The following is a 14,386-nucleotide window of genomic DNA, read 5'->3' as shown; positions in this document are numbered from 1 at the left end:
ACTTAGATTATATAAAATTGCAGATATTCTAATGTTATAAATTATTGAATAAATGTGACAGTTAACAAATAAGGTTTTTATGACATCAGTTAGTGTTAATCAGTCATTCAGGATATAGATCAAATTTCTCTGCCTGAAAACTGATCATCTAGACCCTCAACCATCACGGCCCAGCTGCTTATCTGTGAGAACCTCACAACAAAAGAGCTCTCATTCCCTTCTGTAATATGTTGAATTGTAATCCTCCAGCCCCACACACATACACACAAAAAGGTATTCCTCATTCTAGCCTCCAGAACCAGACCTTATTTGGAAAGAGTCTTTACAAACTTAGCTAAGACAAGTTCATCTCATAAGATGATGCTCTCATGACCTGAATGTGCCCTAAATCTAAGACCAGGGTCTTATAAGAGACACCAGAGGAGAGGGGTGTCTGCGTGGCTCAGTTGGTTAAGCAACTGCCTTAGACTCAGGTCATGATCCTGGAGTTCCAGGATCGAGACCCTCATTGGGCTCTCTGCTCGGCTGGGAGTCTGACCTTTCAGACTCTCTGACCTTTCCACTCTCACCCTTTCTCTGTCTCTTTCTCAAATAAGTAAATAAAATAAAATAGACACCAGAGAAGAAATGGAGAAAGAATAGAAGACCATGTGAAGATGGAGGCAGAGATTTGAGTATTCTGTTACAAGCCAGGAACACCCAGAGTCACCAGAGCCTGGAAAAGGCAGAGAAAGACTCTATCCTGGAGCTTTGGGAGGGAGCATGGTCATGTCAACACTTTGATTTCAGATTTCTGGCATCCAGGATTGTGAGAGAATACATTTTTGTCAGAGGATTAAACCAACAGTTTTGTGGGAATCTGTGATGGCAGCCCAAGGAAACTAAAACACTCTCCAAGGAAACTAAAACATTCTTCCATTCAGTGACAAAATGGTTGACAAAGAAGAAATTGGGGCAAAGGGCTGAGGAAAGAAAAATCAACATAATCTTTCAAAAAATCTGATTTTCTTTGAAAGAAAATTGCAAGGAACAAGAACTATTATTCTCAGATATTTAACAGGCACTAACCTTATACATTAGGTATGAGTAAGCCCTTTTAAGAAAAGCAGACTTTATTTCTTACAGAAGTTTTGGGTATACAGAAATATTGACAGAGAGGTACAGAGATTTCCTACAGCCTCTCCCACATCCAGCTTATTTTGAAGCTAGACAAAAGACAGGGAGTTTCAGTCATGGAGATGAGAGAGAAGTTCAGGCCTGATTCCATACCTAACGTTCTTTTCACTCTCCTCATTGCTCTGCTGAGTGCCCAGGTCCACCCACCAGAAAGTCCACTGAGGCCAGACAGGTGATGAGAAAATTTGCTGGGGAGTATACCTGCTTGAAATGAGGCCGGAAGGGAGGCCAGCACTGTGGAGAGCTTGTATTATCAATTTCACTCTTACTTTGATGAGATCTTTTGTTATTCTTCTAAGTGCCATTTGGGTTTTATTTCTGTTCTTCATGTCATTTCTTGAAAAGCGATAGTAATGACAGTAAATGTGTTGGGCATAAGCCAAAGAGAGCCCATTTTCTATGACAAGAAAGCAGAGACCTAGAGAATCATTGCACAGGGCTGTGAAACGGAAATCTCTGAGAACAAATCCTGGCCATGTGATCTTAGAAAACTTACCTAACTTCTCCTGGCTTCAGATCACTCCTCTCTAAATATGGAAGCAATATTACCCACCATATGGAGCTGTAAGTAAAGATAAGGAAGGAAAAGAGCAATTTATGGTTAGAACTCAGTAGCATATAATAACCAATAATAAAAAATGACAGATAGGTGGGTAGAGTAACCATTAACAAAAATAATAAGAACACGTACATGATTTTTCTTCCAACTTCAACTTCACGTCTAAGAAGTGATTAGAATCATTGGTGCTGGCATTTAAGCTGGGTGAGGAGGACAATGAAGAATCCCAGTGTGTGAGAAGTGAGAAACTACTTGCAGTTGGTTTTCTAGAACATGTGACCCTGAAAGACAGGAGTCATTAATCAGATATACCAACTGGAGGGATTTCAGATTTTAGTACAAGTCCAGATTCTGATGTTCCAAAAACTAGGACCCTGAAGGTTTGTGTCTAATTAATTTGGTGACAAACACTGACATGAGGTCCTCATTTCATGTCTATTTCTTACCACTCTGTCTGAATATTCATGCTTTGGTGCAGAGAAGGATTGTGTTGATCACAAGTGCTTCACATGTCTATTCCAAATTTATAATGGATCTGCCTTTTCAAATTAAAAAAATCTGATTCTCAAGGGTTTCAGATAAGAGACTGACCCTATAGATGACAAGTCCTAGGCTAATACCCCGTGAGTGAGAGACTGAGCCGGGGTGGAGGATTCCCAGGATCTGGGAGGTAGCTCGGCTCATGGTCCAGGGCATGGACTCTGGGTCCAGTCTGCCTCAGCGAGAATCCAACTCTCCTGAACTTCTCAGCCTCCTGAAGTCTCAGTATTCTCTGCTGTGAAATGGGGATACTAATATTACCTTGTTCACGGAGTTATTCTGAGGATGGTAGGAATGAATATTTCTAAAGCATTTAATAGAGCAAGTGTTCATGTTTTATGTACTGTGTATCTGGAGAGTAGTCCTGGGGAGTGTGACGGAGTGCTGGGGAGTAAAGTTCACGTGAAAGAAGAGAGGAGACCCCTGGAGTCTGTGCTTGGCAGTACTCAGGAGGGCGGGGCTTACGCAATCCGACAACCTTAGGGTTTTAAGGAGGGTGGGGGGAGAATGCTATCATATCACGACGGGGAATAAGGAAGATGCCTGCTTCATTCTCTGCCCAGTCACCAGGTAAAGGCTGGGTTTTAAAAGGTACAGGGAACCCACACAGAAGGAAATATGTGTCTAATGTTATTTCTCAATATTTATGCATTTAGGTATTATCTTGTTTGGAGACAGTCTAGGAACGGCACTAGATTGTGGCAAACCTCTCACTGGTCAGAAAAAAAATGAGAAAAATAAGGAAAGTGGGACACATGTCTCATGATGGAAAGTTTATTCAATTTACAGGACTGTCCTTTTATTGTTAGATTATATTCTCCTTCAACTTTTGATATTAAAACATACTCAAATGAAATTATGGCAAAGTACCTAAAGGTTGTCCCTGGTGCTGTTGCTGCTTTTTTAACCATGTCCTTGGTCGGCAGAATTAAAATTTATCCATTAAATTGTTTAGTTCTGGGGCGCCTGGGTGACTCAGTGAGTTAAGCATCTGCCTTCAGCTCAAGTCATGATCTCAGGGTCCTGGGATTGAGTCCTACAAGTGGGTCTCTACTCAGCAGGGAGTCTGCTCCCCCCCCACAACCCTGCCTGCCTCTCTGCCTACTTGTGATCGCTGTCTGTCAAATAAATAAATAAAATCTTAAAGGAAAAAAATTGTTTAGTTCCCCCAATTTTTAAGCTAATTTTATGATTTCTGATCCAAATTTCTAGAAACCATTATCTTGATCCATTAGTATTTTTAATAGCAAAGGTGTTATTTTCAGCAAGTAAGACTTTTATTATACCCTCAAAACAAACCTGGGCAGCATCTGGTCAACTCTAAGCTTATTAGAGAAGTGAAGTAAAAATGACTGATAATAAACCTAACATGATCCAATGGAAACACATGCCCAAGGAATCAAGCTTCTAGAGAAAGCAATATGAAATGTCTACTAAGAAAAAGAATTATTTTGTTATTTTGCAATGTTTCTTTTTCTTTTTTTTCTTTCTTTCTTTTTTTTTTTTTTTTTTTTTTTTGCTGATTCTTTGAATGCTATTAGCAGAATCTAGGTTATTTTATACATTCGTATTTGAGGTTAGTCTAGAAAAAACAACTAGCCCAGAGCTTAGATGCCATGTAAACAGGACACTCCTCCTAAAGCCTCTAGAATTCTTGCACATGTATAAGTCTTCCTATCATGCTCATAAGGATATCTTGAGCAAAAGTATTTGCATCAGATAAAGAACATGGTTAAGCAGCAATCATGTTTTTCAGGAGTTATGTTTTCTAGCACCAAGGGCAGGACTTGGAGGCAAACTTTTGATTGTCTTGCATCATCCAAAGTTTTCAGTCTCTTATCTGCACTTGACAATTAGTTTGCAAGTTTTGAACTTCTCAGACATTCCTAAAAATAAAAGTTCATTAAGTAAACCATCTCTCCAGTGACTCAAAGTGTTAGACATTTCTCATTATCAGGGAAAAAGATGCGTTAATGATCCTTGTGTCCTTCCAGTGCCCAAACCCAGACATTTGTTAATGAGAGGAAAGGGAGAAAAATGTTTTGTTCTTCGATTAGAGGCTAAAGCTAACCAAACACAAATCAGAGTATTAAACCGTAAATGAACAGCAGTTGGCATTGATAATACAATCAATATATGTAACTGACAGTCCAAGCAATGCGTGAAGTTACTTATAACTGAATCAGTTCTCATTTTGATTCACTGCCTAATTAATTTGTATTTAACACATATCTCTTAGAAATGTGCATTAACTGCTTATGGAAAACTTTGGGGTGAGAAACAACATGAAATTAATTTTTCCCAATCACAGTCTCTAAATGTGCTCCAGCAAATCTTGCTTCTTCATTCTTCCATTAGATCTGAGACATAGCTATACAATCACTCTTGAGTGTTAAAAGTTCAATTTTATTGAGTCAATTATCATATGGTTTCATTTATTTGTGGAGCATAACAAATAGCATGGAGGACAAGGGGAGTTAGAGAGGAGAAGGGAGTTGAGGGAAATTGGAAGGGGAGGTGAACCATGAGAGACTATGGACTCTGAAAAACAATCTGAGGGGTTTAAAGGGGCAGGGGGTGGGAGGTTGGGGGAACCAGATGGTGGGTATTGGAGAGGACACGGACTGCATGGAGCACTGGGTGTGATGCAAAAACAATGAATACTGTTACGATGAAAATTTTTTTTAAAAAGTTCAATTTTATTGAATTCAGTCTTAAAAATTCAATAATTTTGTTTTAATACTCATGTTTAAAACTATAAGCTACATCTAACTGAGTATCCCTGACCTCATCATTTCTAGTGCTAACCAAGTCTGGACTTAAAAATCCTGTTTTTAGAGATGGGGCGTATCTGATTTTTCATTCTTGACCCCATCTTCCTTTTCTGCTCTATGCCCTAGGGAGCAGTAGAGAACAGAAGAAAGGAGCACAATAGTTTTCTACTGAATTTAGTCTCCTCACAACCTTTGCTTAATGTCATGACCCCTGTGTTGCCATCAAATACTGTCTCTCTTCTGCAGTGCATATGTGGGTCTTTCGGGCATCCCTGCAGGAGACATTCCCATCCCCAGTTCCCTGGTCTTGTGGTCAGTGCCCAGTGGACTTTTCCCAACATCCTCCTCCTGTGGATGTGTCCCAAACTCTCAGTGTGCCTTGAAATGGGAGACCCACAGGAGAGGCCACACCTGACTGGCTTCCACAGGTCCTCTAGGCCACACAGAACTAATGCGTTGGTGTCTCCTGAATAGGTGACAGGACAGGCTTCTCCTCACTCTGGCCTCTTTCTCCTCCCAGCCATCTTCCTCCAACTCTTTCCCCTGCTCATCATGGAGACAGGGAAGGTCAGCAATAGCAAGACTCCTGAATAAACAGAACTAAACAGGGAATCAGTTTGAAGCATCTTACCAGCACCTTCTTCAATGGAGAGGTTCCCCAGATGAAGGAACCCCAGAACAAAGGTCTATAAGGTTTCCTTTCATGGACAGACTCTGAGGAAGAGTTGGAAGGTCAACTAGAATGGCTCACCTCTATCAGGAGACCACAGTGGGGAGGCTCCCCATGAAAGGAGTCATGCATGTGCCTCATCACAGAGCCTCCACTAGGGCACCTGGTGCCTTCAGGGCATTGTCCACCAAGACTCTGACACTACCAGATCTGAGGACAATTTTGTCCTATTAGTACTATTCTCCTTATTCCATTGCTGCTCATCTCTGGAGGCCAGGTGGACCCGTAGGCAGGAAAGGAGAGTGGAAGAAATAGTCAAGAGCATATTTCTACTCCTCCTCGCTCTAGGGCTGGGAGCCTGGGCCTGGACCCCACAGAAAGACAAGAGTCCTGACTGGGTGTGATTACAAAGCTTTAATCTGAATTAGGAAGAATTTATTATGGGCTTATAAATATTGGAAATTTGAGTGGAAAGAAATAAGATCTGCTTAGATCTTATTGTGTTATTAAAAGATGGGGAAGGGAGGGGGACCTGGGTGGCTCAGTGTGTTAAAGCCTCTGCCTTCGGCTCGGGTCATGATCCCAGGGTCCTGGGATCGAGCCCTGCATCGGGCTCTTTGCTCAGTGGGGAGCCTGCTTCCTCCTCTCTCTCTCTGCCTGCCTCTCTGCCTACTTGTGGTCTGTCAAATAAAATAAATAAAAATCTTTAAAAGATGGGGAAGGGAGAGTCAATTGAGCATTTTCCTACTGTAGTAGATAAAATTGTAAAGCCATTTTAAGTTTGCAGTGCACCAAGCTCAGACTGTTTCAAATCTAGTGACATATTCCATGAGCCCGGCTTCCAAACAGACCAACAGAAAGGATGAATCCGATGACTACAGTTCCATTCCTTCATGCTTTTTCTGAATAATTTGAAGACTACTTCCCACTGCCCTACCATACATTTTGAGATATCTCATTCATTTCTTAGAAAGCAAATGACAATCACTCAGCAATTCTGAATACATTCTTCAATTTCCCCTATTTAAGCTTTTATGAAAGAATTAAATTTATCATTGGTAAAATGTTCTTCAGAATGTGACCACTTGATTTCTAGCTCAATACTCAGGGTTGATCTTTCAAAACACTAAAAATAGCAGGATGGAGGCCATGATGGGTCAGAATGCATGCTACTCTGAGAAGCAGAGCCAGCCCTGGAGATGTCCTCCTTTGCCTTGTATTGATCTTTTAGCTGCTGGATCATGAGGAGCCTTCGGAATGTGGGGAGGAGTTTCTAGGGAGAGTAAACAGGGGATTGTAGGGGCTTCAGGGAAATAGATATTTACCAAGCAGTATAAAACATTTCAGTGTTTTCACAATTGGGATGGTTGAGTTGGCACATGCCATCAGAAGATCAGCCCTACCAAGATAGTTGAGCACTGTACCTTAATCCTAAAGTCCCAGTGAAATATCCCCAAAAAATTTTTTGAAAGATGAAAATCAGATGGGATCAAATTGATTGAAAAGACCTTTATTCTGGGTGGAAGAAAGGTCTGAGGCTTCAAACTGAAAGGACGAAGAGGACAACTGAACAACAACAACAACAACAACAAAGGCAACAAATTCAGACAAGTAGAAAAATAAAATCTTAATAACTCCTAAACAGGGACCAAAAGGAATTAGTTAGCTTCAATTAAGGAATGGCCATATACTGGCCAAACACTGCTCCTCAGTGTACTTGTCCTAGAAGACAATGGAGAAATTTATTTAAAGTTCTCATGGATTTTCATTCTTGAACGAGAATTCTAATTCTAGTTCATATAATGATTGTAATTGAAGTCCTATAGAGTTCTTCAAAGCTAATAGAAAACCTTGAATGTGTATGTGTGTGTATATATATAGGAGCAGGCCATGGTCCAAGGCGGGGGAGAGTTGAGGCAAACTTCAGAAAGGAGAGGTTGTGCTGGGACCACGTATTGGAGGAGAGGAGAAGCATCAGTTCCGGCCCTGGGCACAGCTGGCTGGTGCTGGAGTGCGGCCAGCCCTCTACAGGGATTCACGAGATGCCAGCTGTCTGACCTTGAGCAGGTTACCTAAGACGCAGCCTGCATGTAATAAAGGATGGCTTAATTTAGATTATTTTAAAGGTAACTTTCAGTTCTTCACAGTCTAAGTTCTGGGTGGTAAAGGGAATATGGAAAAATACATTCTGGTTTGGGAATTTTTCTTTTCCTTGAATTCCACGACTAACGCCCTACTAGAGTTAGAGAATGAGACCCTTTTCAGGGGACAGTTCAAATAAAATTATTTCTCATGATAGGCCACACTATATGCCAAATTAACACATATGCATCCTCAGCATTGATAATGATAAGCATTATGAGATCCATATGGAATCTGGAATAAAAATTAGATATGATCAAATTGACTGAAAAATCAGAGTTGAGAAAAACACAACCCAAAATGCACTTAATATAAGGTTGTTAAAGAGGCAAGAGCCATTCTTACCAACAGAGCTTAAGAGAAACTCTAAGACTATTTTTTTTCTTAATAAGACCATGCACATTCCATATAAACTCATTAAAATATTTCTATATTTAAAGGAATACATACTATTTTTTCAATAAAGATTTATTGGTGATCCATTCTTTCCAAGTATAGTGTAAGGCCCAGTTGGAGACATAAAGATGAATGAGAGGGACATTCTCCTTAGTAACGTAGGCTTTTTTTTTTTAATTAACAAATATGCACAACAGATCATTAGAAAGCAGAAAGTAATGTCATAGACAGATCGAACATAGTGGTTCCTAAGAAAGCAGGACATATAGAAATGTTTGTACGATCTCTATTGTTTTAATCTTTGCACATGGAAAAACAAAGAGAAACTTTACAAGGTACTGTTAAATACATGAGCTATTAAAGGTGCATAAAATTGGCAAACATGATCATATTGTTATTCATAATAATGAATGAATGACAACTGTTGAAAAAAGAAGATGAAATTTCCAACCTCAATAATGTTTACGTGAGATGGAGTGATTTGTGTGGCGAAAAGATGCAAAGAAGTCAAATGAAGTCATAGTATAAAACAAGATTGGGATTGTGCATGGTATGTAGGTCAATCCTGCCTTAGTAGTTAAGATAGAGTATACCTGAATAACCCTCCCTTCAGCCTCAGCGGGAAAAAGCCATGTACAGCAAAATACTATTTCCACAATGAAGAAGTATAGAGGGTGCCTGGGTGGCTCAGTTGGTTAAGTGTCTGCCTTCGGCTCAGGTCATGATCCCAAAATCCTGGGATCAATTCCCACATCAGGTGCCCTGCTCAGCTGGGAGCCTGCTTCTCCCACTCCTACTCTCCCTACTTGTGTCTCCTCTCCCTCTCTGTCAAATAAATAAATAAAATCTTTAAAAAAAAGAAGAAGAAGAGGTATAGATCAGTAGAAAACTATGGATGAAATTGTACCCAGGGAGTGCCTGGGTGACTCAGCTGGTTAAGCGTCTGCCTTCAGCTCAGGTCATAATCTCAGGGTGCAGGAATCAAGTCCCATGCCGGTCTCCCTGCTCAGTGGAGAGTCTGCTTCTCCCTTTCCCGCTGCTGCTCCTCTCTCCACACATGTTCTCTCTCTCTCAAATAAATAAATAAAATCTTAAAATGTTACATCATAGCAGATCAATTACTTCCTCCAATGTCCCCATCTCCCCAAAGAACTTGACCCTTTTCTTTATGATGCTCCTATTTTCCTTTGGTAGAAATTGGTATAAAAAACTTGTGTTCCAAATCGCTCCCAAGGACTTGGATGCAGAGAGGCTGGGCCACATTCTCCTCTGTGAAGGAGGAATAGTTGGGGGACAGCTGTGTTTACCCTCTGACTGCCTGGCTATGGGTCATGTTCTAGTGTTTAACAAATATGCCACCTTGGCATGTGACTCACCTTCTTATGCTTCAGGCTCCTCAGTAACGAAACAGGAGTCATATTTTCCCTCTTACGGGGTCATTGCAGAGATGAAGGGAGGTAGGGCAGGGAAGGGGTCTCACGCACAGAATGAGGGTGCCCTGACCTAGATGAATCATTATTAGGTTGAAATGGGCTTTCTCATTATATCCACCCAGTCCCAGAGCCCACATACTGCATACCAGAAGCACTCAGTACATGTTCATGGAAACACAGGCCAGTAGCAGAGGCCTCACACAACCAGAATAGGTCACAGAAAAGAATAATGGGGAAAGGAACTAGTTTCTTTAAGTTGGGGGTTTCACACACGTATAAAATTACAATAGTTTGTCGGTCTAGGGAATTAATGGTAAACATTAAATGGTTTGTCCACTTTTGAAAGGCTACTGAAAAAAGAAATACAGGGCACCTGGGTGGCTCAGTTGGTTAAGTGACTGCCTTCGGCTCAGGTCATAATCCTGGGGTCCTGGGATTGAGTCCCGCATTGAGCTCCTTGCTCACCGAGGAGTCCGCTTCTCCCTCCAATCCTCTCCCTTCTCATGCTCTCTCTCTCTCTCTCTCTCTCTCTCTCTCTTACTCTCTCTCAAGTAAATAAATAAAATCTTTAAAAAAAAACAGTGTAAATGTATTAAAGTAGACATTGAAAGTATTTATTTGAATCCAGATGCTTTATGCTATTCCCCAGATCTCTCAAACACTTTGATTTTAGCTTCTTTATCTTTAAAATGACACCGGGGTGCTTGGGTACATCAGTCAGTTAAGGGGCTGGCTCAGGTCATGATCTCAGAGTCCTGGGATCGAGTCCCATACTGGGCTCCCAGCTCAGTGGGGTGTCTGCTTCTCCCTCTCCCACTGTCTCCCTGCCCTGCCTGTCCCCCACCCCCGGGCTTATGCTCTGTTTATCTCAAATAAATAAAATCTTTTAAAAAATTAATTAATTAAATGAAGCAGTGTAATGATTCTATGGCTTGCAGAACAGGATCAGAGCCAGTTGCTATATTGAAACCACTGGAATCAAAAGAAATTGATGATATATAGTGTTGGTACTAAAGAGTTGTAGGTAAAACAATACTGAACATTCTAGGGTGCCTTTAATCATCCATAAAATCCAATAAAGACGAGCGTGTCTCGCAAGCACAGTATAATCAGAAATAACACGCTATTTCAAGAAAGGTTTACCGCATCATACCATTTGTGTATTAATAGAAACGATGTGCTAGAAGACAATGTTGATTGACATCAAGCTAGAAATTTGAAAAAATAGTGCAAGATTATTGTGATAGACATTCACTCCTGATCCAAAGATTCGACACCTGGTTTTAAAATCTCGGTGTGTGATTGCAATAAAACTGGGGCTAGAGCAGAATCCGTGATTTATTCACATCGTGCTTGAGACATTCAGCCCCCCTTCAGTGTTAGTACCAAGAAAAGACTGAACTGGCTGGGGTTGCTTGATCCACTGTGAATTGCATAACTAGCTCAGTTTCCCTTTTTCACCTTTGAATCAAGTTTGTGGGTCATATGAAGTGCATTTTGCAGGTTCTGTCTTGGCTTTTTATGCCTTACATTTCAGTTTTCTTTCTTCTTTTGGACACGTTTTTAACTTACATTTTCACGTATATCCTTGAAAGCCCCTATAAGTATTTTGTGGAACAAAGCTCAATTATGTGACTAAAAAAAAAGAAATGAATTTTAAAATAAAGTAGCACGATAAATGACAATCTTAAAATCCTTTCTTAAAACATACAGTAACTGGTAAAATTTCTGAATCCTAATGTAATTCTATAAGCAGACTTAACAGGGAGAAGCTTACTGAATAAATGTTTTTCTATGGTGCCAACTATCTTTCCCATTGCAAATAATGATATTGAGTTAGGAGATGTTTCTCTTGATTGATTTTTTCTGACTCTGAAATCACATTTTTAGACTCACAGATCTGAATGCCAGATAGTGCGGACTCGTTCCTTTACCCTGTCAGAGCAAAGAGTTACCACCTCTGTAAGTATTTCTTAGCTGTATTTGAACTTTATTAAAAAAATATTGCGCTCAGTGGATTAAGCCTCTGCCTTCAGCTTGGGTCCTGGGATCGAGCCCCGCATCGGGCTTTCTGCACGGCAGGGAGCTTGCTTCCTTCTCTCTCTCTGCCTACCTCCTGCCTACTTGTGATTTCTCTCTGTCAAATAAATGAATAAAATCTTTAAAAAATATATTGCAAAAGGACAAAGAGAATATATAGTCAGGAATTGATCATATAAAGTAACAAAAGGCAGGATTTAGAATAACAAAACTATACTAGGCTTTTTATATATATTGTCCTAATCTTTCTGAAAAATACCACAAGGGAATGATTACTCAGCAGAGAAATACAGTAGAGCTCAGTGTAAACTAAGCTGCTTTAAATGGCAAAGTTGGTACTGTAGTCCGGGTATTTCTGGCTCCAAGGCCATGCCATTTCCTTCACAAATGGGTTTTAATGTTGCATTTATCAAAGAACTCTGAACCTGAATTTAAGTGTCTGGATCAAAGCATAATTCAATTATTCTACATTAGAAGATCTTGCACAAGGGGCTGCTGAGTGGCTCAGTCGGCTAAGGGTTGGCCTTTGCTTCAGGTCATGATCTCAGTGTTTTGGGATTGAGTCCTGCATCAGGCTCCCTGCTCAGCGTCGAGTCTGCTTCTTTCTCTTCCCTCTGTCATCTCACTTTCACTCTCTCTCAAATACATAAAAATCTTTAAAAAAAAAGTCTTGCACAACTATGATTATTTTTTTTCTTCCCAATGCCATGCTCATTGCGAGTCTATTTTCAATCTAAAACCTACACTTACTCAGAAAATAAATTGATCGTTGAGGAATTCTCTCTCAAGACCTTGCCAGTGACAATTAGTCTGATGGCTTTTCGAAACCAAGGATAAAAGAAAGCATAAATCAAGGGGTTCATTGCTGAGTTATAGTAAGCAATCCAAACCAGTATTTCATAGATATATGTGGGTGTGATGAAACCCAGGAAGGCATCAATGATTGAATCAATGAAGTAGGGCAACCATGAAATCAGGAAAGCTAGCACTGCAATTCCCAGGGTTTTTGCTGCTTTCCTCTCCCTCTTGGCTACTCTGTCTCTGTAGCTGTCTGCTGATCTCACAGTCTTACTGCTCATACTTTCAATTCTTCTAGCCTGTTTTTGAGCGATGAGGAAAATCTTGGAGTAGACAATTATCATCACAAGCGTGGGTATGAAAAATAATAGAAAATTCACCAATACCCACCTTTGATTCACTGCGATTTGGCAACCTCCCACACAAGTGAGAGCACTTACCAGATCTTGCAGCCCAGCTTCATTGGCACCCGTGCCAATAAGGGAAAGACTATAAATAATAGAAAGGAGCCAGGAGAAGGCAATACATAGGCCAGACAGAGACGCTGTGAACCTGGTTGGATAGACCAGAGGGTCAGTGACAGCAATGTATCTATCGAGGGAAATAAAACCCAAGTGGTAGATAGAAGCATAGCAGAAGGACCCTTCGAAACAAGAGTGAAATTTACAGTAACTGTCCCCGAAGTACCAGCAGCTCTCCACAGACCTCACCGTGCTGAAGGGCATGACGGTCACCCCCACCAGGAAGTCAGCGCAGGCCAGGGACGCGATCAGAAAGTTCGTAGGGGTGTGCAGCTGTTGGAAATGAAGGATTGAAATCATCACCAAGAGGTTTCCAAATACAGTCAGCACAACTCCGAAGCCAAACACTGCATAGAGAATCACGCGGGGGCCTGGTGAGTAGGGAGTTTTGATGCAGGATCCATTCAGGTTCTCAAAGCACTTTTGCTCAGTCTCAGGAGGGAGAAAATCACTGCTCATGATAATCGGTTTTGAGACCCAGAAAAATGGTCGTCTTCCCTGGCTAAGACGTCCTTGCAGTCTTGAAAGATTCTTTAAAAAAAAAAAAAAAAAAAAAAAAAAAAAGATATGTACAATATGTCAGTAATTGCCAGTACATTCTTCCCCTATTTCTTTGTAAATACAAATTCTTATTTTCATGTTTAAAAAGTGATTCATTTCCTCATCTCATAAGATATTTCACTTCGTAATGAATAAGCAGTTAATTTTCATCATCACATAAGATGCTATTTGAATTAAAAACATAGTTTCTCTGTATCACCTACTAGTTCATATCCGAGACACGTTGGTGAACAAAGAGCTGTGCCATGATGCGCGCACGAATGCCACTTACCCCCCAGCTTACCAGAGCTATATTAATGTTCAAATGACTCTGTCCCCTCAGGAAAGTAGCCAAATAATTCCAAATACCCAGAGCCCTTAAGATTGAATCCCCATAGTGCAAGGTGTGGAAAGGAAAAAAATCTAAATAATGATCCTCTTTATGCTAAATATAAATTTATACCCTCCTAATTTCCAGTGACATCTGACTTTTTCATGGAAAGGGAATGGAAATAGAGCCTGTCCTTAAAAAACCTTTGTTTAGAATTTGAAACCATATCGTTCATTCTCACTGATTATTAGAGATTACATTTTCATTTTTGTAAGAACAATTTATTTATAATTCTTGTTTGTCCCTAAAGCTTTCATATAAGCTCTTTATTCTTTCCATTATTGGTCTGTATTACAGAAATTAAATGCAGAATCATTTATTAAAGTCTAGGATGTCTCAGGTTGAGTTTTAATAATTCTAACTTGAGAAAATAGGGGTGTGGAAATCTAGTGTTTTCCTTGTGAAA

General features: G+C 40.3%; 1 protein-coding gene across 1 annotated transcript; it reads right to left on the bottom strand.

Annotated features, from left to right (window-relative positions):
* Window positions 1-12,476: 12,476 nt before the first annotated feature.
* LOC309865483 (trace amine-associated receptor 7a-like) lies at window positions 12,477-13,508 on the bottom strand (the record flags this gene model as incomplete). Its single annotated transcript, XM_082731861.1, has 1 exon — window positions 12,477-13,508. The coding sequence occupies one exon, from the start codon at window positions 13,506-13,508 to the stop codon at window positions 12,477-12,479; it is 1,032 nt and encodes a 343-aa protein (XP_082587987.1).
* Window positions 13,509-14,386: the final 878 nt, after the last annotated feature.

Source organism: Mustela nivalis (assembly GCF_964662115.1).
Source record: "Mustela nivalis genome assembly, chromosome: 5".
NCBI classification, from domain to species: domain Eukaryota; kingdom Metazoa; phylum Chordata; class Mammalia; order Carnivora; family Mustelidae; genus Mustela; species Mustela nivalis.
The sequence above is the reverse complement of the archived record's forward strand: the minus strand, read 5'-3'. Positions and strand labels throughout refer to the sequence as shown.